Here is a 24,942-nt window from a genome sequence, read left to right as displayed (position 1 = left end):
CTATGTGGCCTTATGGATTAGACATGCATAGAAAGTGTATCCTAATATTAATAATAACTAGTAACATTGTACATAAATAGTACTTTTATGCTTTAGGATGACAAAGCAGTAGACAGGCTGTATGAAAACCAGTGGCTGAGCAACCTCAGAGTCAAGGTGCCAGGTGGAAGTAGATAAATATTTTTAATTTTTATTAAATGTTATTTTTCCCTGTCTTGCCACCACTGACCAACTTTGTACTAAAACAAGGTTTGGGTACAAGCTGGGTTATTGCCTGTCTGGCACCAGATAGAGAGTGTGGTGCTGACCATCTAACCCAAATAGCTTGGCGCTGGTCCGAGCCCAGACCAGACCCCTTCTGCTGTCAGGAGGAGCAGTAAGAGGCAGGCTGTGGGGTACTCAGCTGGTTTAGGTCAAATGCATGCCCACACACGCAAATACACACATACACTCACACAGAACTCAAACTGGCCTCGATATGAGCCCAAAAGCCATCTTAACCTGCCTACCATCACAAACATAGTAGGAAAGACAGCAAAAAAGAAAAGGAAAAGGGCTGTTACTCCCCACAGGGGCCAAGGGCAGAACCAACCCTCTTGGGAGTGACAAGAGCTTACAGTGACGGGTGAAGGTGAAAGACTATATTCGCAGAGTGTAGCCATCATAAATGGAGAAAAATCTCCCAGTAAACAGGTGCAGTTCTTGACCCTGTCCTTTCAGCTCAAAGCTTTAGACCTGAATGAATGAAGGTGAGTAGCTGTGCACAGGACTCAGAGCTGTTTCCAGGATGATGTATTCAGGATTACTTTATTACTTGTATTGACAGACAAAATGTCCAAAGATATTTAATTTACAATTATATAAAAACAGGGAAAAGTAGAAAGTCCTCAAATTTGAGAAGCTGTGACCAGACATTAGTGGTAGTTTTGCATATAGCAAATTCAAAAAAGTTCTTGCAAAACCAGCAACTCTGTTAGAGAACCACAAAATCCTACATTGTCAATCTTGCCTTCTTGGAACTTTCAGTCAAACCTTTTTGTGAATCTTTTTGTTCTTGGCACTCAGAGGTCACTCAGTACCACTACTTCAGAATCAGATCACACAGAACAAAGCCACCACTTTAGATTTTGATCATCCCATATACACCTGGAAGCTTGCAGCTCCTGTGAAAAAGTTAAGATAAAATTAAATAAAATATGTTTAGATAATTAACATTGTGTGGGATTTCTTAGTTCTTATTTTTCTTATCAAAAATGTAGCTGACTGATTTTTTTGGTGTCACACAACTGAACAATTCAGCCCTGTATGTATGCAACTATGTTTTATTATGAAAAAAATGCTGGAAAAAATGGGACGTAATATTGTTTTTGCTTTGAAATCTCCAACTTCACAGCATTTTTTGTTGTTTCCCCAAATTGAAAACAAAGTGGATATTAGGGCTCCATTTTTGCATCTACTATATAGAAGAAAACAAAAAAAAAACTGGCCCAATAAACGTTTACCAGTATACCATATGGGTAATTGGTGTTGAGGCTTAAAGCCATATTCAAAGGCATGCCAGTGGAATAGATTAGCCTTACTTGAAATTAGGCACGTATGAATGTATAAAGGTGTGTGCAATGCTTGTTGTCTGAATGCACAATTGCCTGCATGTGCGTTGCAGGCTGAGGTGGTACCAGGTGAGGTGGCAACCACACACACACACACACACACACCTTTCTGATGAAAGCTAGGTACCATAATAACTGTCAAAGCTGCACCAGAGATGTACCCAGTCATCCGACGTCAAATACCCTGGTCACCCACCTGCACTACTAAACAGTGCAAGACCCCCCCCACTCACACGCACAGGGTACAGCCAACCAGCAGTGTACCACGCTCAAACAAGAATCCAGCCAACCAAACATTCACACTGTTCATAAAAGAGAACAAAACAACAGTTCACTTCACAAATGTACGGCTGTTTCTGCCTGTCACACAGCCTGTTAGACCTTGCTCTGGATCAAATATGACACAGGTGGCACAGCAGTGTGGCAAGCAGTGGAAAGAGCTACAAATAGCAAGCTGCTGCTACACATTTAATAAGGTGTATTCTGTGTATGTTCAGCTTAGAGTGCATGAAAGGCATTTGAGCTGGGACCAGGTGCTACCTGGATCTGGCTGGTTAAAGTGGACACCACTGCAGTGAGGGGATGAAAGCAGGTACTATAACTGCTGTTGTGATGATGGAGAACTGCAATGCTAACAATTATGGCACAGTTTGATGACTTCACTAAATCCAGAGATAAAATATTCGCATACAGAGTCTGAAGCAACTGTATCATCATGGTCACAGTGATTTTTTGGCAACTGATATGAAGAATAGCGCCTCACTTCTGGCAGAGCTGGTTGAAGAGCATCTTGGGATTGAGAGGGCCTTTCCCTGGTTCTTTCATGCTCTGAAGGAAGAGAAACATGGCTGCAGTCAGGGGCTCTGGACTGGGCAGCGTTACGGTCAATGGACTCTGAAATATCAAGAGAATATAACAAAATGTAAGTGTGTTAATTTACTTATAGAAATGAGTATGCTATGTTCTAAATGAAGTCAGAATTACAATGAGATAAAAACTGTAATCTAATATTTCCCAAATTTTCATGAAGAAGTTTCAAATTTAACTCCTAAAACATGTTGACAAGTTGCCAAAAATCCCAAAGAACCATATTAATTTTAATATTAATATAAATTTCAGTTAATTAAAAAATACTTTCATCTTATTTTCTGAGTCACCTGTCACTGGTCTAAGGATGAACATTTCAAAGTATTTATTTAGTTTGAAGAAGACTAAGGCTTTAGAGAAGTAGAAGAGATGGACAGCAAACTATACCAAATTGGTCTCAACAGGGGGACAAATCCTCAGTTTGTACCCTTTCTCCTTCACCTCCTGGATGAGGTCGATGAGCATGTGTGTCTGAGACAGGTTCTGTGGGGACAATATAATTATTTGTATTAACCTTTTTTTTTTTTTATTGCATTTTTGTTATTTTCACAAAAACAAACAACAGACAGGGCCATCACAGCTAAGACGAAACACCTGACAGTACACAAGAAAGAAAATAATAAAGAGGGAAGGCAAGACTGAGATACATTAAAGTATAAGGGTCTGTGGGTCTCCTGTGTCCATGATTGTCCCTCAGGGTCATATGTTCTTTATAATCTGTGGCTTTAGTTCAGCCAAAGCACCTCCAAGGGGGCAACGTCCTCTACTCCTTTAAGAGTCGAGTCTATCGGTCCTAGCAAAAAAGTAGTAGAACAAAGTAATTTTTCCATAAAGTACATTTCCTGGATTATTTCTATCCATTCAAGGAATGTTTGGGGGCTCGTTATGCAGTCATTTTCTTTTCTACCTGCTAACAGTATTTGCAGTAAGTAACTGTTCTGCTTTTTCAGCCTACCTGGCACATTTCTAAATACAAAACACTAAAATTAAAATCAAGCCTTTCCATTTAAATTGAGACTTTCTGCGAAAATGTATGTATGAGCCAAAAACTTTAAGCAAAGATAACAACATTTTAGGAAAATTCACATTAAGGTTTGTGAGAGTCACAAGAGTGTCATCTGCATACAGACAGAGGTTGTGTTCTGTATCACCAATTATTACAGCAGTTATATCCTGATCTTCTCTAATTGCCTGCGCTAATGGCTCAATAATGAGAGTGAAAAGTGTGGGGCTAAGGGGGCATCCCTGTCGGCATTCCCGTTCAAGAAACACTGTTTTGGATAAACTCTAAACTGGGATCGCTTTGCCAATATTGATGAGTATAATCTATAATCTATGTTTAAAACAGATATTGGTCTATAAGTACTACATTCTGTCCTGTCTAACTGGTTTAGGAATTACTGAAATTACAAATTGTCTCCAGGACAATTGATTTTGTTAACCATTTTAACCCATTCATGCACTGAATGGCATTGGGTACAGTTATTGTTCAGGTATGACATAAGATCAACAAATGTTAAGCAGCTGAATTCTACTAACTTTGTTGTTGTTGATTCTTGTCCACAAAATTGTTATTGGGACTTCAAAATCAGGGCACATGACCAGTTTAATGATTCCCTGATTCTGAAGTCCCAACAACAATTTTATGGACAAGAATCAACAACAACAAAGTTATAATCCTACAAAGATATGAAAGTGTATCCACACTTACATTGTAGCATTTCAATGTGGTCGATTAAAATACTCTTGTAAAATGTTATCTCCATTTAGTAGGATTTAGCAAACGTGTGGTGAGTCCATTATTATTTGAAATGTGGAGAAGATCCTTGCTGAGGAGATAGCCTGAAGCAGTCATTGTCCCTTCATGTTAGAGAAACATCGTTCCTTTCCCTTTCAAGAGATGTTTGTTTTGTCACATCCTGGCAATGAAGACAGTTGCTATGGAAAACACACAATGGAGCTGGCATTGTGAACACAGACACAGCTCATCCTCTGACAATTATGTGTTTTCACTAGAAAGATTGCAATTTTCAAGGAGACAATACAAACAGACAGGGATAGGGAGGGGAAAGCATGTAAAGCGTGCTCACTCACATTTCAATCAATGAGGAAGGCCCTGAGGGTGATTAACAAAATGGCGGAAAAAAACTGCTTCATTGTTGAATAGGCATGTCAGTTTGCAGTCACCATGACACGACCAGAGAAAGGCTGGTTGGGCTCTATAGCTGTTGTATGGCGAACACGCTCTGCATCAACTGAGTGCCACTCATGCATGGGCAGGTGAACGTGTCGAAGCCGGCATTGCATTTACTGCTGCATTCAAAATACTTCATAATGACCTCAAGGTCTAGCCTGTTTATACTCAGTCATTGTAAGACCACATGTTGGTTTACTATAGGCCAGACTCCTAAGGAGCAGCACTTTAGGAGAGTTTACACATTGTAAAGGCATACATATATTCATACTGTCATTTTAGAAAGGAAATCTTTCTGAGTCATGTGGCTGTCACATGTCTCTTGAGATATAACTGGATTGTGCTTCAGATTTAATATGACAGATATCTTTAATAACACATGCGTCTATTATTTCCTACAATATTTATTATAACTAAATACTGTACTGTAATAATATATTGCTGCACGATTTATCACAATGCATGATCAAGATAATAAATTAGTCATTTTTTCTAAACGCTTGGTTTGCCCTAACAGTATAGAGACACACACACAGACAATATTTACATTTGAACCAACTCATAGTTATACCAACCTGCATAACAGCATTGAAGAAGCAGGTGTTACCAAGGTTATTTATGCCTTTGACAGGGACCAAAGTGCTGTTGATAGCTGGACTCTTGCCTTTGAGCGGGTCAGTATAATCTGATGGTTCCTCTTGCAGCTTGATGATCTTGGGTGATGCCCCTGAAACACAGAAAAACCAAACAGGTCAGTGACACACAGTATTACAAACTCAAAAACAATGTATATCAGTAAAAACAACATTCAAGAGATACAGTACATGCCTGGAAATAACAGATGCATTATGAGCATACTGCGTGTGGACATACTTTGGAATTGACAAAACATTACATTTCTAAACCCTTTTACTTTTGGGTTATTTTAGTTTGGTAGCAAGACTTGGCAGCCAATCTTGAAGATACAGCTGAAATGGTGGCTGGGTTGGCAACTTGGTGGAGTCTGAGGGTGGAAGCTGACCTTGCAGCTGGAAAATTCTGTCCTCCCTTAAACTGGGATTGTGGCAGGACATAGAAAAAAATGGGCTTAGCCTTGAAGCAAGACTGGGGCTGGGAGCAGGGTGCTGGGATGGCAGCTGGAAGGAAAGCTGGGTCATTTGGGATAGCAGATGACAGCTGTAGACGTTTCCGCTGGTTAGTGAGGGAGGGGTGAGGGCTGGGGTTGGAGAGATGGCTCTCTGGAGGCAGCTGTTACTCCTGATCACCAATGAAAACTAACCTTAAACAGAAACTCAGACACAGATGGTCAGAATCTAACAGACCCATACAGATAGTCTGCTCGGGACAGACTAGAGTAGGTAATGTAGCTGTGTGAGCGTATGGCTTATGATGACTCAACATTAACATGTTACTGACACGTGTTAGAAGCTACTGAGTGGCTAACTGGTAAGGAATCCAGAAAATGGAGATTAGAATAGCAGAGGATCAAGCCCTCATGCACACAATTTGTTGACTTATAATAACGGATGTGTATTTGGCCACAATCACTGACTGCCCTTCAGAAAGTAATTTTGCTGTTTTTTTTATAAGAATGTACAAACAATCAGTTATATCAGTTCAGTTAACAAAAAGCTAAATCAGAAAGTGACACAACATACACACAAAAAAATGAAATGAAGATTGATTTTGGGTGACTTCTTCAGACAAACATCTGTAAAAAATCTTTAAATAAATCTTAACTACTTGCAAGCATTTCTAATTTGATACTTAATTACGAGACACAAAATAACATTCAATTTCAATTACAAACAACTTTATGAATATGAATTGTCTTAAACTGAAAACTATGAAATGTCTTTAACAGTAGATTATGTGCGACAAGATATGGATGTCATCATTACGTTCTTTGCCACGGAGCAAACAAGTAGAGTGATTTAATACATCTGATGATAAATACTCCGGTTCTAAGATTACCTATTGTCTTCCATACCACAACCACCTATAAATTCACAGAGCACACTTGAAGTACAGTTGAGTTAAAAAAAATAAATACTTATATACAATGTCAAACAAAACATGCTATTTCAGGGTGAGTGAATCTGCTAAAGCACTACCACAAATTATGGATCATTTAAAGGTTTCACATAGGTAACATTAACTTATTTGTTAACAAAACTTACTATTGTACTATTCTAACTATCATCATTTACCGCTTCCTATGTAAAATAGTAGTAGTTAAAGTTGGGGGGGAAATGTCTATATGTGAACACACTATAAGTGAATATGCAAGAATGGAGGTGTTGCTAATGGATTTAAAGATGATGAGAGGGAGATCAGTGAATGGAAAATAGAAGGTGCAAATTGAGGCAGAGAGGTGTACATCAATGTGATACAGGAGAGGTCTGACAGACTCAGAAAATTATAGGCATTTAGCTTCATGGAGGATATCACAGGGTCCACGATGAATGACAAGCTCAGTATAGTAATTCATGGTCCCCCTGAGCTCTATGACACTACCAGTAACGTACTGGTAGAGAAGTCATTGAACAAGAAAAAACACAAACAAAAGGACCACAGGATGGCAGCAGTTTCAGTAAAAATAGTGGTGTCTTTGCTCATTTGTCACTGGTCTGCTTGGTTTGATATCAATGAAAATTTCACTTGCTTATTTTTATTTTGAAGTCAAGTGATCAAATATATGTGATATAACTTATCACGATGTGTAAACTAGCAAACCAAAGTACAGGATGGTGTCTAGCATTTATGGGAAAATAGGTATGCACACAAGACTTAAACAAGAAATAAACTAAACAAAACAGAGAGATTAAAGTTCCTTGAGTTTGACAGGGGTTGTTCAGAGACATTTTTGTCAGGTTGGTCTGATCAAGGTTGCATTGATATTTCAGATTTGGCATTTTTTTAATGCAAGACATGACAACATTCACATCATACTTTGGATAAAATCCATGTTTACATTGAAAATATTTTTCCCAGAGTAGTCTCCAAAATCTCAGATGTTCAGCATCCATCAATACATCAACAGTGAATTACACAACAGTAGCTACTTCTTCGCAACTGGATAGCCACATGACACAATGAAAACCAAAATTCAAGTGGTCCTTTAAAATACTGCAGAAAATTACAAGTCAAACGAGAAAGCCTGTTTTCATGTTAATTAGAATAGTGTGGTTGTACAATTAGAGTGATTGATTAAAGTGCAATAGTTTTCTTAAACAATGTGATTCCTACTGTATAGTCAATGAAACTACAAGTATCTTTGTTGTAAGCCGATAACATGACATATAAGTAAACAGCAATCCTTAACAGGGACCGATGGCAGTACCTTAAGGCCTACAGGCTGTAGAGAAATCAACTAAATGCTGGTAAACACAAAAAGAGTTTGGTCCACAAGCACTTCCCCCATTAAGCCAGTCAAGAGAGCTGGCTGAGAGCAAGGTCACTCACCTGAACCCGCTTACATCCAAAACAAAGGAAATTCAATTGAACCGTAAACCATCATATTCATTATAACAACTGACACCTTTACTCTCACCGTTGTTCTCAACACACCAACAGTCTTGCCTTTGCACATATTCAATTCATAGAACCACTCCTTCTTCACAACACATTTGCTGAAAAAGCTATTCAACCTACAGTGGTGCTAAGCCCACTGCTGGCCGCTACACAGCAAGCTTTTCCTCTTCAAGGCCAAGGACGTTAACATGAAGTGCCCCGGTCACAGTCGATGGAATGTGAACCATGGGTTTTTACTCGTGGACTGGAAATTTGCATTTTATACTCAAATTTCACTCAAAGTAATGGGGTTAAAAGGCCATCTTTTCTGTTACAGTGAAAAACTGTAATAGTTTTGAGAAGAAAAAACTAGTTACTCTAACACAAACAGCTTATACTCGCATCCAGGTTGGATGCATTATTATATTTTTCTTGGCATCACCAACAATATTGCTTTAAATTTACATTGCTTTAACTGAATTCTGCTCAAAATGAGATTAGAAATGAAGAGCGCAGGCTTGTCTTTTAGTTTTGGGACTAAGAAGGGGCGAGGTTCAGCTTGTCGGGACAACATGCATTTGTGGCTCTCCACACAGTGGTGCTAAATGCATCTGGCCCACTGTGCTGGCAACATCTGGAGACCTATTTCCATCTTCAATATGCAGCCATAAGGGAGCTCCCATATGTCAACACACACAATGCATGGAAAACAAGTGGAGAGGGGGAAAGGCTGCTGCCCCGATCAGGAAAACAAAGTGTGTATTTTGGGATTTGGTGTGAGACTGAGAAGGTGTGAAGAGATGTGTTTATGCAAGTGTGAACAACCGAACAAGAGAGAAAGTAATTGAGAGACAGAACGAGTGTGTCTACTTATTGTGGTGTTTGTGAGCGGAGACACAAAATCAACAGACTTAATGCAACTTGAGTATAAGAACTACGACTGGCACTTCAGCTAAGAGGGAGCAGAGGAATGAGGAAACTAACTGGGCGGAATGGGGATGCTGATGGACACACTCTGCATCTGGGACTGTCACCCAAGGTAAACAATGTTCAGGGAGCCATCTGGTTGAGACTGGGGGTGGGGGGGCGGAAGGGGATGGGGTGGGGGCAGTGGGTGGAGGGAAGGGTTGCAACGAGCACAAGCATATGGAAAAGCAGATTTTTCCTCTCCCTGCAGCAGTCAGCGAAGGCAAATGTCAGCATGCGCTGCGTCCACGCTTGACTGTGCTGCACTCGGCACCACCACCTGGCCCTCCTTGCTCAGCCACCGAGTATGGGCAGCAGTGACACTGTGGAGCCTTTCCCCAGGGTAGAGGAAAGCATCACAGTGCTCAGGATCTTCCACATGCACGCATGTACACCAACACCTCCTGAACTGCCTGCTCTTTTTCACACAAGAGATACACAAAGAAAAATGGGATTGGTTTACTTTTACAGAGAACAGTACTTAACTGAAAGGCTAACACCAGACCTCATGTAAGAAAATTCAAGCTCATGAAACAATGCCATAAACCAAACATTTTCATTTCAAGTTTGTTTCACACTAATATTTAGGCTACTCTCAATTTAAGAATTTACCAGTTCACAGTGACATTTAACCTCACAACCACTTTGCTTATATTAATAAGCCAAAAAGATGAGCCTGTAAAAGAATAATCTCCATAAAAAGGCTTTTTCATAGCTTTCCTAATCTGGTTCAAAGTTGGGCTGAGAGACCGTCAAATCGCATGGCCAGTGGGAGTCATGCCTCCATGTTCACTTACTGTGCAGCAGTGTGGAGGGCCAAGGCCAGCTCCCTTCATGCAGAGCAGGCAGTCAAGAGGAAGGCCAGGCAACACCAAATGTCTTATTAAATTGCTAATTTGTTGTGACTGCAGGGCATGAAAAGCCTGTTTCCTTGCCATCTGAGGCCAAGAGAACCCAGTGCCATGTTACTTACAGACACACAAACACACACACACACACACACACATATATATATATATATATATATATATATAACAGCTTTTATTACCCACTATCTGGCCTACTTTCATGTGCGGTGGTGGGAATAAAGACAGAATCACCCTTGATTACCTCTGTGAAAGCACCACCAGGGGACAAGCATCTTACTGGCTACAGATTCGGCTGAGATAAACTGACAGTAAACGAAGGACCACGGTTTCAAAAATCAACAACCAGAGACAGGAAACCAGGTGTAGTAACCATGCAACACTATATCGTCCACTTCAGCCAAGGTCTCTCAGAGGAGGACAAGTCAATGGAGATATTAATCCTGGAAAACATGTTTTTTTTATTAAACTATTTTCTGTTAGAAGCAAGTTAAACACAGCCAATGCAGACAAACAGAATATTAACATCTCTCACATAAGCATATGATAACCTTGCCACCATGGCAGCACTCCATTCAGCACACTGGGCTATAAAAATAAATATTTCTAATGAAGAGGTTTAATGTAAGTATGACCGACACAGCATTACACTACAACATTACATAATTTTTGAGACTTGACTGTGCACTTCCGTGTCAGTAGCGGTCACTGTCTATGAAGATATGCCACTGTGTTTTGGGAATGAGGGAACTCTGAGGAAAAGGACAATTCTACAAGTTTGAGGAGAAGATGAAAAACAACAGATGTGCTCAAAGCTGTGACTGAAAACTTACTGTGATCATTTCAAGGGTTGGTTATTAGTAACAGTACTTTGCAGTGCCATTTAACGAGGACCTGATTTTATACATTTCTGCTTTGTGCTCAGTGGAATGTAGATGTAAAATATAAAAAAGAAATGCCTAAAATTTGTTGCATGAAAGAATGAATTGTGTCATCTAAATTATTTTTTGGAATAGAAAAAACTTAATCTATTAATCTTAATCTATTTGGGAAAAAGTCCATAAATATTCAAATGTAGATATTTAGTAGAATGGCAAAAAAAGTCAAATCAGATAAATTATTTTTAGCCAAATAGCTAACTTTGATTTATTATTTATGTTTCACAAATGTATTTGAAATATGGGGCAAACTATTTGTTTAATAGATATACTTTGTTAAATTTTTTGTCTAAGCAACACAACTCAGGAGCCATTAAATTACATTTATTATAATAAATGTTTCTTTAAACTGAATTCACTAAAGAGACAGATAATGTAATTTTAGAGGTAGCGTCAAGCAAAATCATTTTATGATGATTCTTTAAATTGCTAAATTAAAAATGAAAATATACTGTATGGTAAAAATTATATAGTAATATAGTGATTTATAACAATAACTACCATAAAACAAGAGAGAATTGACAGATTCCAATGATTCCTATTCAGAACAAACATTTTAATTTGCTCCACAAAGACTCCCCAGCTGTGTAACATGCTGAGTCTAGCTCCCTGAGGTCAATTCGCTTTTTACTGGGACTCTGGTACTTGAGCTGAAGGCCTTGATGGTGAGAGCGCACAGTTAATCGACTTTCTTTCTACCCTGAGCTGTTGTTGTACAAAATTATTATAGATTCTAAAAAAAAAAAAATCCTTGCTGGGGCTCTTTTGTGCTTGACGTCTATAGGAAAAGCAGTCCAACAGCAGCTTCGTCTGAATACATGGCCTTCATACTGAAATACAATTTGACAAGCTCCTCAACAGACAACAACTTTAGGTTAAGAAATTACCCCCAGCTCTCTGAAAACGTAAGTGAGGTATTTCACTATGGGACGTGCTCCCTGTTCTGTCCCCCAGAAACCATTTTACACCACGCAAATCTTGACTAGCAGACAGACGATACGATGTCTGCTCCCTAGAAGAGGGAATTCCTCCTGTTATAAAAGCATGATGTAACGCTTCAGTTTAAGTAAGCACACCTCTTTCTCGCTCCAGGCAGGGTTGTCTGGTGAGGTACCTCACCTCACCCATGTTTTCAGAGAACTGGGGGTAATTTCTTAACACAAAGTTCTATTTCAGCATTCATTTCAGTATCTCACTACAAGATATAGAGACTCGATAGCTAGTTAGATAGGCATATTTAGTATAGAACCTAAGCTCATGACCCTATGAGACAGTGTAGGTGCATTAACATCCAATTTGTAGTAGGGATGCACCAAATGTTCAGCCACAGAAATTAATAGGCCGAAAATACCAAAAACAAAAACACTTTCGGTGTTCAACCTAATATCTCAAAAGGCCGAAGAAATTTTACCGAACAATTACGTTGATATGTCAGCAGTGTGGAAGCATAATAATGTGTCCAGGAAAGACAAAAATTGCTGTTTGCAGACACTGCAACAAACAGTCTGACCCGCTTTTTTTCTTTATCCTGTCATTGTCTCTCTCAAAGACAAGTGTTGTCCTACCTGAAGAGAGGCTGTGAAGTCTTCATGTTACGCGATTAGAGAACCAAATACAACATTATTTATTATCGAACTGGGTCGGACTTGATGAATTTAGCACCAGGATACACATGTGACAACGTCCGGTTTTCAAAATAAGGTGTCTACACAGGATGCAAATAAGATTATTGGATTATATTCACAGAAAGTATAAAACATATTACATGTAATTCACTTTACCGGACCCTCTTGGGTCTTGGACCCACCTACTATAGTCTCTCCAAATCCTGTGGGAAACACTGAGTACAAAGCACATTTTGACTATTTAATTCATGCAATGATAAAAAAAAAGGCAAAATTAATGGGAAAATGTGAATGTATTTGTTTGGTGTTTGGAATTTTTTTTTAATATTCAGTTTCAGCTTCGGCCAAGAATTTTCATTTCGGTGCATCCCTAATTTGTAGAATCCGGTTTAAGTGTGAGGCGTTGTCCAGTTGACAGCAACACTTAGCTCTTCAAAAGAAACACCCTGAAACGGTGCATGTAAACTTTCAGGGGGTCGAAAACCCTTGTTATTAAAGGCCATGGCAACAGGCCCCACAATCCAATGTGAGAAACGCAGCTTCATAAGAGGTTTTCATAAGTATGGTATAGCCTGTGATACAAACACTTGCTCTGATTTCCTGAATCCAGCTGTCATATCAACATAGGTGTTCCTATTGGGCCAGACAGCGCATCAAGCACCACTGATAAATCCCACAGGGCCGTTTTGTCCCCAAAGCCTACGTGACACATTTACATTTATTCATTTAGCTGACGCTTTTATCCAAAGTGACTTACAAATATATGTCAGAGGTCGAACGCCTCTGGAGCATCTAGGGGTTAAGTGTCTTGCTCAGGTCGACACGCAGATATAGCTGGTAAATACACTTTGGAGAATGCCAAAGCTTTCTCCACATTTCGGGGAAGCCTGGTAGTAGTAGAAGTTTAACCCTTCACAGGCCCGGCCCATAGAGCCATGCGCTCTGGATGCAAACAACCCCAACTGAGCACTCAGCCAGGGAATAAAACAGAGGACACCTGAGTACTCTCCTCTGATGCAAAGAGGTTAATCTCTGTCCGACCTTATTTCTTCCATATCTTAACCACCACCTCGTTGTGGAGTTTCCAATCCTTGCAGCAAGGGTTGCCTCTAGACAGTAAATCTGCACCCCAGTTCAATATGCCCAGCAGATGCATGGCTCTCAGTGATAATAGGCGAGAGCTGGTCCACATATTCAGTGTATGTGCCAACGTGTGCAGATGACATTGATGCAGCCCTCCTTGTCTGTTGATAAATGCCACTAAGGTGGAATTGTCCGTTCTGACCAGAACATGCTGCCCTCTCAGAACGGCCAGAAAATCAGTGCCCGTGAGACAGCTTGGAGGTCTAGGCAGTTTACGTGAACTAACTGCATCTGTGAGCTCTATGTGCAATTTACTGTCCTGCCTTTGTCTGTGCCTCCCCACCCCACTAGAGAGTCATCTGTTGTAATAACTTCCCTTGGCAGGATAGTTCCCATGGCAACACCTGTAGTCAGAAAAGCCGTGCGTCTCCAAGGGCGCAGAGCTAAGATGCCCGTCATGGAAACAAAACCTTTAGGTGCGTCAGGTTCAATTTCAGCAACACAACCCACTGCTGAACCGGCCTCATGTAGAAGCAACCGAGTGGAATGACTACCAGCGCTGATGCCAACAGCCCAAACTGCTTTAAATATATTCTGAACTTTAGCTTTGCACCCCTGAGACAGACAAGCCCGAAAGGCTTGTATATTCTGTCTTTATTCAGAACACACAGATCTAGGACCGGCCGTTGACCCCTGCCCTTATTTGGGACAAGAAAATACCTCTGATCTAAGGGTAGCATCCAAATAGCTCCCTTGTTTCGCACAGCAGTGATTTCGTCCTGCAAAATATGAGCCTCCACTCCCTGAGCCAGCAACAGCAATATAATGAGTGAATGAAAACTGGAATCTGTAACACCTGGTTACAGTTATTATTACCCAATCTAATCCAAAACATGCACACCACAGTTTAGCTCAGTCCGCCAGTGAACTGAGAGGTCACTCTGCTAGAGGCCTGAGTGCGTGCCAGAAAATAATTGTATTAATGACTTTACTGGGGGCTGGGGGTAGACACCACTGTAGTTCACCACACCTTTTCTTGTCATCACAACTACCGCTGGGGTGAATAAGCTTTTTGGGTCCACAGGGACGTCGAGGAGTTGGTTCTTCTCCTTCTGAGAATGTCTGGATAGGTTTAGCCATTCAGCTCTCTCCTGACCAACCATCCGGGCCGTGGTTCTTCCAGAGGCCTGGATAGCACACATTGTTAAGACACAGGCAGAGGTCCGTCACCACACAAAATTTGTTCTACAGGTCTGGGGCAGGTGAGGTTAACATAGTGTCTAATTCAGCCTGTTAGGCCGGCAGCACTGACAATATGATCAGTGCCCTCACTGACATGAACAGCACCTGGCTGCCTTTTCCGGTCAGTGATGACTGAAAATATTCGGCTTTGGAAGGCAGGACGAGCCTGCCAAAGTCATTGTGGACTTCCTTGTGGGGAGGAGGTGAGATGCCAGCAGAAGTTTGACCAGAGACAGGTGGGAAAAAGTATTTTTTCCCATGTTAACTCAGTCCAAAGTCCACCTTCCTTGGACAAGGCTATTGGCAAAAAAGGAACTGCTCCATTCCCGGGTCACCTCCCCCAGGCACGCAGACACAGTTGCGAGGTCTGTTAGAAGATCTGACTATAGGTAGCCTAACAACACGTGGTGTCTTGGTGGGGACTTCAGGCCATGCAATGCTAAACTTTGCCACCTTACTTTTGCAGGCCTTGTTCAGGTCCATGCTGGGAGTTTGGAAATCCCATGCACATAACCCCCCCAAGCATTAGCATAGCAGCCAGTTAGAGGATAAAGGCTGCATCACCATTCTCCTTGTCTAATGGACATGTCCCATGAGTCAGAGTCGATCCCACAATGTCACTTTTCTCTGACATCAGGCTAGCATCGTGTTCGCCAGCCAGCATTGACGAGTCTTGTAGAGACGTGTACAATGCTTACAAGTAGCCAGGGATACCATCGTGGCCAGCATACAGGCACACAACGAAGGCCTTGGCCGGTGGATTGCCTTTGGCCATAGCAAGGGAAGGTTCAATATATCATATACGAGAAACGGTAAGCATTTAGAAAGATGGGCTCCACTTTAATCTTGAGAAGCTGAAGAGCGCCAGTCTCCATTCATTATTACTTACGCTGTAAATTGAGGCTTTTTGAAGACCATTCTCTTTCTCTCTGCCAACAACTGCATGCACATTATGGTTCCTTGCGGGTCTATTTCAAGTAGCCGGCTACTTAAAAACGATAAAATATTCTTTGTGTGGTTCATCAACGGTGATAAATTATCCGAAAGTCCTGTGAGGTGCGGACAACTCGGCACAACACCAGTGAAGCTGGGGGTCGGTCTCTTCAGCAAGTGTTCCTCTTCTGCCACTGCACACATACACGCTACACCTACACATGCGCACTGATGATCCAGGGTTAGGGTTATAATTTTGGATTTATTTATGTGCTTTAAAAACATTTATTGAAAGTTTTATTCTTTTTACATGTTTATTTACAGCATTAAACAATGAAATGTATATTGTAATAGGCTATTTATTAACTTATTGGGAGAAAACTGGTATTTCTATGTAAAATCAGACGTTGAGCACCCCCATATCGCCAAAATGGCACGATCCTTGTTTCGCTGCGAAGCTTCAACTGTGAGATTGACAGTCGAATCAGGCTCCGCCCTTTGAAGCATCGAATCTTCGAGGTCAGCCCTAGTAGATACCCAAACAAATGAAAGAGAACTGCCTATTTGCAATGTCTATTTGGCCAACTGGTGTGGATCAATTGGGTGGCAGCAAAGGAGACAGGTAATTTAAAGAAGTAAAAGCTGTAGTTAGCAACTGTCCAGCTCAGCAGATAGTTTCCCACCAACGTGGACCCCTGCTTGGCACGATGTCCATGAGGGCAGTTCCACAAATACAGGAAATAAAAAACAAATTGCTCAACCAGTCTTTGCTTATCTTGCTCAAAGAACTGGTATGCATGAGTTTATCTTTGAAAACTACATATTGTGATAAACATAACCCCAACCCCCTAACTCTAACTGAATGAAAAACTTGGAATTTAAATAAATAGTCCTGGTTAGGGATGCACCCATTCAACTTTTTCAGTCCCAATACCGATACCAATACCTGAGCTTTGGGCATCAGCAGCCGAGTACCAATCAGATACCAAATAATAAGCTGCATTCCTCACTGAGGGAGACTGGAATCATTCTTTTATGTGTCAGGCTTGATCAAGAGTGAAATACCTCGGAACTGCTGACCCCTTGTTTATAGCTCCCTCCATGTTATGTTCTCCTAGTAAAATGTTCTGGTCTACTGGCGCACTGCTGAAGCATCATGTAGTACGTGCGTAATTTAACTGATTAGATTGGCCCCCTTGTCATCGATACATGATCCAGCTATCTGAGTCAGTATCTAGCAGATATCAGTATTGGATCGCTGCATCCATAGCAATGGTAAAATTTTACTTGAAAGAATGTTTGTGAAGAGTTGTCTGATGGAGATGTTCTGTTCATTTCTTGTACTCTGTGAGGTCCTGTTTGTCCCTAAAATCCTGTACGCCTGGTTGTAGCTGAATAACACAAACTATATCAGCCCACTAAATTTTACTCAAAGAATCTGCATATTCTTCAGGTATGTAATGTATTCAGAAAATAAAGGTTATTCAAATTATGTTAAAGGAAGAGCCTGTGCTCCCTGATGAACATATTGTGCAACGAGAATTAAACTAAGTTTATTAGTGAAACACAAAAAAATAATTTCTAATCGCCATCAAATGACAGATTGAAAGTACAAAGGGTATTTGCTTGAGTTTCAACATTCTGTATATGTGTATCTGTGAGTGTGTGTGTGCACAGAGTTAGTGTGCTCCAGCTGTTGGGATCCAGTCGCTCTGACTTGTTGAGGACCCTGGCTCCCACTAGTGCAGCACACAGGCCCAGAGGTGGTGAGACATACAGCGGCTCGACAGAGGAATCAAGGGACAGAAACAGATAGCGATGGAAAGACAAAGAACAACAGAGCAATAGCTGAACCCCACGCAGCTGCTCTTGTTCTTCAGGGAACCTAGCCGGGAAGCATCGCTCAAGCGCCTAATTCCTGTAATGTGTGTAGTCATGCGATGCGCAGGGTGGGGGTGAGGGATTGCTGCAGCATCAATCGCGCAACTCCGAAGCTGTGGCTGAGAGACTGATGGAGGACCAGCCTGACTGGGCCTGGGCAGCTGGCCTCTGGCCACTGGCAACTGGGCTAAATTGAGACAGCCAGTGAGACCGAACATGCGGAGACATACCACCCTGATAAGCTACAGACTGTTAAGAGGCCTCTCAGCATGCCAGCACAAAGTAAGAGAGGTACAGGGAGGCAGGAGCAGAAGGTATACGAGTTAGTGCGAAAAGGTGGTGGGGGGTAATATCTATATGGGTGACTGACTGGGCAAGGAGGACTCAGGTGGCTTGAGTGAGGTGAGAGGACATGAGACTAAAAGTAGGCAGTCAGGCTGTCAAGTATCGGTGTGAACACAACCTGCTGCAAAACAACTCAAACTCACATGATTTTACAGGCAAGTTGCATGCAAAATATTATTTACTTTTGTTACACTGCTGTTCAGTGTCAAAGATGCAGTATTCTAATTTTATGACACTTAGAAGACAGGAAGAAAGGCTCTGTATGACCTAATCAGCTTAGTAAATCAAGGGATGAGTAGCTATAGCCATAAGAAATTATGCCTGTAACACAGAGAGGTCTCACTCATCACATACATGTAGGCTGTCTCTACACTGAGGATGACAGGTTAAGTACAGGGATCCAGATGACCACTGCCACCAGGGGGAGCAGGTGTACTGCAGTCAATTCTTGGTAAGTAGTTGGATCACTGACCATGTGAAACCAGGTAAGTAAATTCATCTATATTCCAGGTACTAAAAAGTCATGGATCTTGCAACAAGACAGTCAGTAAAAGTATTGTATACAATCATGGCTGGTGGTACTACAGAGAATTCTGTACCATTAATATCTGATTATCATAACAAGTTGTCTGTATTCCCAACCGATCATTTTCTACCTCAAGTGAAGGCAAAGTTGCTAAATTAAAGCCATGTTTGCAGACAACTTCAACTGAATTGATTTCATCCTTGACGAAATTGCAGTAAGGATCTGTCTAATAACAGCTTTTTATCTTCTTACCTAATGTTGCCTTGACAGAGTGCTTTTGTAAAAAGTCCAGGGTCTGAGCCAAAGCCTTCTTGTTGCAGTGAGTGGAGAGCTCCTCATTACATTCAAAACACCTGTTACAATGAAAGGGGGTCATAGACAGACAGAGAAAGGCTTTACGTTACTGTGGAATTTGAAAACTCCAAGAAACTAATTCTGAAATGAACCATTATTTGAGAAAAGAATTTCTTGCATAGAGTGGATACCAAGTTATTGGTAAAGACATATTATAACACACACCTACGGCGTATGATGTGCATCAAAACACCTACTGTTTTCTATGTAAGCCCACCCACTGGTGGGCTTACATTACTGTCATCGCATTTCGACACACGCTGGTAGCGTGTGCAGAGATGGCGTTTAAAAAAAAAATATATATATATATATATTTTTTTTTTTTTTTTTACAGTTTACAACTAATGCAGTTATGATTTCTCACCAGGCCTTCCATGAGCTCAAGCTGATGGTGATGCAGTGAGACTCTGGATGGAACGCTTGGTGGTGCTTGACAGCATGGTGGATTCCTGACTGGTTACAGCTCTGTAAGATAGTTAATTTAAAACATTTTAGTTAAAAATCACTTCTGACAATATACAATACACTGTATATGTATTTATCACTTGAATTGCTTTACAAAAAGGTATTTGTCAAATTAGAACAACACTTTAGGGTCAATTATTGTTTTAAATCATCTAAATTTTAGATTAAAGCTAGGGTAAACAATTTATTTCAGAAGCATTTTTGTTGAAATTCTCCTTATATCCTGACAGCAATCATTAAATCAAATGCTATAATAATTAATTTAAATAACACATTTTTATTGTAAATGCACTTCTTCAATTTTCAAATCCCCCCGTCATTGTTTTAATGTTTTAATGTAGTATATGGCTTTTATAATTAAAGAAACAAGAAGACAGCATGTGTGCTTGCCTTTTTGTAATTTCTAATGTAATAATTCACTGGTCAACACTTTATTATGGGGCTGGTCAAAGTGTTTTGGTGGCTGACACAATATTGAACCGTACATTAAAATAATTCAATAACCACAATATTCACAAAACGGTTACTATGGCTGTGTCCAAAATCACCCACTACTCACTATATAGTGGACTATATAGTGAGCTATATAGTGAGCTCGCCATTTTGTAGTGCTGTCCGAATGTATAGTGAGAGTTATTTTACCCTATGTAGTCCACTCAATGTATCCCAGAATGCATTTTGAAAAGTAGTGTAAAACCGATGGTCACTAACCAAGCCATATATACCGTCATGCATTATGCATAGAAAAAAACTGATTGTCCGACTGCAATGACGTAATTAACGGCAACAAAATAATGATCGGAATAGTGTCCGAAAGTGCTGCTTTAATAATGCGAGTGAGCTCACTATATAGTCCTCTACATACAACTCCCTACATAGGGGGTAGGTAGGAGTGAATGAGCGGGGATTTCGGACACAGCCTATATGTTCTTATTGTCCCTCTGAGTACTGGCATTGTGTATAATAATCTAAGATATCATTAATATCCGGTATATTGCTCAGCCAGTGTGTGCTATGTATTGTATTTGCACTGTTTAATATTGAAAAAACAATTATTACCTGGAAACCACACTTTAAGCACACCAGAATGTCATGGGATGCTGCTGGCTCTCCATCAATCATGGTCCTCTCCTTCAGACACTCAGAGCACACCAACCACACACTGGAGAGCACGGATTTCTTCACTGAGCTCAGGTCTACTGCCTTACTCACATGCTGGCAAGTCAACCCTGATTAAAAAACAAAATATACTGTAATTATGATTTCACATTCCAATCACTTTTAGGTTTGTTTTTTTAAAGGAGACAATGTGCAGAGCACCTGCTATAAATTAAACAAGGAAGAACATCCCAAGATAAATTCCCTGCAATGGATATTCCGTTAGTGTCATGGTACTTTGTTAACATTCAACTTATCGCCTTGGTGTAAAAGGATATATTCATAAAACCCCATAGATCTACAAAATAGACAAAAACACAAAACACACATACAACGAAAAGTACCTGATGAAAGTATTATTGTGTGTCGTACATATGTACCTTACTTTATGAGCATAACTAAAGGAATATCCCATTCACTACCCATAAAACTTCAGTCTGTCTGGTGCCCTGTACTGCTTCAGTGACTTACCACTGACTTCATCTGATGACTCCTCATCTCGAGGTTTCCTCGGTTTATTAGTCCGCTTAGTCATATCGGCGGCTTTCAAAGAGAAGGGGTCCTTTAGCCGCATCTGGAGCTTTGATTGGGAAGGTGGACGACCACCATAGGTGTTACTACACAAAATCACCATCATATCAAACATCATCAATAAAACTCAACATAACTGTGTTTAAACAAAGATACTATTACTGCCATGCTCATTTTACTTATTCTAGTATACGATACTACAGTGCAGTCTGGAAGTATTTGTGCAGAACCAAGTATTGTTGCATTTGTATTCAAGCATAGTAGATTTAAAATGAATAAAATGTCTGAGTTTACAGTGCCTTCCATAAACTTTATTTTGAGAGTATTTACCTTTGTAGCACATGACGTGTGTAGGAATTGTAGCTCTTTTTATACATAGTCCTCCCTTTCAAAAGCCAACATTAACTGGAAAACTCGACCTCATCTTCTTTGATCTATTTGCAAATCCTACGCAACAAATGGCTGCCTGAGGTCCACATCCTACAGACATTAGCAGTTGGTTTCTTCCCTGGTAAGGTCAGGCCTGTTCACTTCTTTCTTGGTTTAAGAGGGTCTTTGCACCTCCACTGTTGTCTTTAGCAAGTGAAACACCTCAAATGGATTGAGGTGATCACGGGCATGACTTGGCCCTAATAATTCCATGGTGGCTCTTGGTTTTATGATAATTATCCTGCTGCATTATCCTAAAAGTGGGAAGTCTTGTTTTAAATAATTTCTACACTGTTAACACAATATAACTTTACGTGGGGCCACTCTCAAGAATCCTTAAAGAGTGTCACTTATCTACAGAAGTACCGCGCCAAAACAACAGAAAATGTGCAACCTCAACTGTCCAAATACTGACAAACTGCATAATGTGTCAGTGAGAATACATATAAGTTAGCCATTCAAATAAACGGTGGTTTTATATTAGGACAACTAATGTAGTAAGTTAACGGTAATGGCTAGGACACGGTTAAGAAGCCTCAATTAGCCTGACCGTCCAATTTAGGTGAGCATGAAAGACTTTTATGTCATTTATCAAAGAAAGAAAAAACTGTCTGAACTCACCTCTTTATTTTAGCTCCTATGTTGACTAACGTTATGTTAGCTAACCTGAAGCCAACAGTGAGATGTCAATTCTTCCTGGCTAGCAAACAGGCTAACTACATTAGCTCGTCAGAATAAATAAAACATTAACAGGTGTGTTTTATCCAACCATACACGGAGATATTAAGGCATTTTAAAGCAAAGTACACAGTGCCGACAGCAACTGAACAGCTGTCTTCATAATAAATCGTTTTTGCCCATGACTTTCTAAATTCTGTCAAGCTTTCGTTAGCATCAACTAGCAGACCTAGTCAACATGTGACGCACTACGGCAGCTCAGCTTGGCCTAATGTTGCATTCACGAACAATGGAAAATCTCACGAACAGAGGCAGAGTGTCGCAGTTTCTGAGGCACTCAAGAATATTTAACGTTTTATAATATACGTGGAACTACAGAGTGATCAGTTAGTTGTCATATTTTATTTACAGAGACCAAACATCTGGACTGTTAGTAAAAAGACAGATCAGGAAAAGCAGGTGCCCTACTATGATTGCAAACTGTATTATTATTGTATGTGATGTTGCCTGAAGTCGCTCCGTTTATTTGATGTAGAGTGAGTGTTATCATCAACACACATAATATTCAAATTCAATACTTTATTAACCGTCATAGGGCTAAGCAGCCATTTAGATGGGGTGGCTACGATAGTACCTTTGTTTTGATTGCAAACAGATATAACTTAATCAAGATCATAGCAGGTGATGCTCTGAATACATCTTAGGGTAATTTGTTAATTAAGTGGCCTGGAAGCTGAAGTAATACAAAGAGAGCCTCTGATACCGGCATGGGACATGTATTATGAGAACTGTAAATAAATCAATGGTCCGATGTGGACGGTGGTGTGATTGTCACTTTTCCGTGTCTTTTTCACGACCACGAATGCCTCAAATATTATGTCTTTAGTACTTATTTGGTGCATTAGTTTGAGCTACTTGGGGCACAGACTGCTTATTTGTGTTGATAATGGGCTGACCGTAGATATTAGGTCAATGACGGCTTCCGTTTGATAAGAGGTCTTATCTAGCGCAGAGAGTAGTTTTGTCCTTTAGGTGATCCGTACTTCTGCGCAAGCGCAAACCATTGCTGGAAGGGCGATCACGAGTAGCGTGACTTTAATGGTCGTCACCTACGAAAATACGGATTTATGTTGACGAAGTGTTAATATAATTTGTAAGTACTCTCGTATGGCTCTCAGAAGGTGTTGGGGGGTTGCAGGAGTTGTCCCGCGGCTGTTATGGAACAGTTCCGTCCTACCTGGGGCTTCTGTCCCGGGAGGTCGAAGCTCTGTGTCTCAACCCCACTGCAAAAGTGAGTTTTACATTTACCGTTTTATTCATGTTTCCGCTTATTTACTGGCCGTGTGAACTGGTTGGCTCGTGACGCGCTATCATGTCATGAAACTATTCACACAGAGTTCCTGCTCCGCGGGTTCAGTTCGGCGCCACCGAGCACAGATGTGGGCTATGAGCAGCTGAAGCAGCTCCTGGCCAGCCGGAAAGCTATAATTATAGATGTGAGAGAGCCCTGGGAGCTCAGGGAGTACGGCTTCATCCCTGGGTCAATTAACGTTCCCCGTGAGTAAAACACACAGAAAATTACACAGAGAGGTTGGTAAAGTCAGACCTACTTGTTAGACCACAATAGTTTGTGTTGCCTGCAGGTCATGAACAAATATGGGAATGCCCTAAATCATGTAACGTCAGTCACACAAAGCACATGTACATCAAATAATATCCATAGGGGTCTGTGCCTCCTTGATGGGTGACATTCCTTCGATAATCCCAGGTACACTAGTAGGTGTCTAACTGGACCTGTCTGTGCTTCTTTGTCTTTGCAGTGGGACAGGTGAACACTGCCCTCCAGCTGCGTCCAGAAGAGTTCCAAGAAAAGTATGGTGGTGAAATGCCCCAGCAGACAGACAACGTTGTGTTCACCTGTCTGGCAGGGATCAGGAGCAAGAACGCACTCACCGCAGCCGCCTCGCTGGGATACAAAGAGTGAGACATGTTTCTGTGGCATATATCTGTCAAAGTCATTGGTTCTCACCTCATCGTTAAGTCCACAAATTATTGAACTCTTGTAGTCATGTATAGCAAATGTTGAATAAGATTGTTATTCTGTATTGTTAACGTTTACCCTTTTTTCAAATCTGAAACAAGAGAGTATTAAATTTGAGGTTATTGACCTGTTGTTATATAATGCCAACCTCTCATGCACTGCTCTTTTGAGAGCTGCCACATACAATATCAGAAACATCTCCAGTATCTGATAGAAAAATAGATATGTATGTTATCAAATGTGTCATATTGCTATGTGTCTGTTTATGCAACAGTTGATAAACTTTCTTCCTTTTTCTCGCCATTTCAGTGTTCACCATTATCCGGGTGGATGGCAAGACTGGGTGAAAAACGAACAACATAACTGATCCAGGGATAACGGATCAGAAAAAAAATACATTATTTAAAGTTAGGGTAGGCAATTTATTTCCAATGCATTTTTTGTGATATTTGTTGAAATTCTTTTTACATCCCAATAAATCAAGTGCTCTGACACAAAAATGAAAACAATCCGCTATCTGTGGCTGTGTTGGACTGTAATAAGCACGGCCAATCATTTCAGGCCTGGAGGCCTGAAAGAAGTGGGTGGGATTTTTTAGGTTGGATACTTTCAAAAACTATCTGTCTCTTGTTAGTTTCTCCAACGTTGCCTACCAGCTTTAAAGCTCTTTTTTTAAAAATGAGATTGGATCAGACTG

The 24,942-nt window shown here is 40.6% G+C and overlaps 2 protein-coding genes across 2 annotated transcripts in view; one reads left to right on the top strand and one right to left on the bottom strand.

The window, feature by feature from the left end:
- usp45 (ubiquitin specific peptidase 45) overlaps nucleotides 1–22,461 on the bottom strand; it is a 39,769-nt gene extending 17,308 nt beyond the window's left edge. The window contains 8 exon segments of the mRNA XM_038712133.1: nucleotides 2,374–2,504; nucleotides 2,865–2,960; nucleotides 5,247–5,398; nucleotides 18,842–18,942; nucleotides 19,308–19,408; nucleotides 20,468–20,637; nucleotides 21,038–21,146; nucleotides 22,148–22,461. Of these exon segments, the coding sequence (XP_038568061.1) occupies nucleotides 2,374–2,504; nucleotides 2,865–2,960; nucleotides 5,247–5,398; nucleotides 18,842–18,942; nucleotides 19,308–19,408; nucleotides 20,468–20,637; nucleotides 21,038–21,140 (854 nt within the window). The 5' untranslated portion in view covers nucleotides 21,141–21,146; nucleotides 22,148–22,461.
- Nucleotides 22,462–23,251: 790 nt separating this feature from the next.
- tstd3 (thiosulfate sulfurtransferase like domain containing 3) lies at nucleotides 23,252–24,754 on the top strand. The gene is made up of 4 exons (XM_038712132.1): nucleotides 23,252–23,495; nucleotides 23,600–23,761; nucleotides 24,025–24,184; nucleotides 24,555–24,754. The coding sequence occupies exons 1-4, from the start codon at nucleotides 23,372–23,374 to the stop codon at nucleotides 24,610–24,612; spliced, it is 504 nt and encodes a 167-aa protein (XP_038568060.1). The 5' UTR covers nucleotides 23,252–23,371; the 3' UTR covers nucleotides 24,613–24,754.
- The last annotated feature ends 188 nt before the right edge of the window (nucleotides 24,755–24,942 follow it).

This window comes from Micropterus salmoides, unplaced genomic scaffold, assembly GCF_014851395.1.
Source record: "Micropterus salmoides isolate LMB-PRFRI ecotype aquatic unplaced genomic scaffold, ASM1485139v1 Ms_hic_scaffold_11, whole genome shotgun sequence".
NCBI lineage: Eukaryota > Metazoa > Chordata > Actinopteri > Centrarchiformes > Centrarchidae > Micropterus > Micropterus salmoides.
The sequence above is the reverse complement of the archived record's forward strand: the minus strand, read 5'-3'. Positions and strand labels throughout refer to the sequence as shown.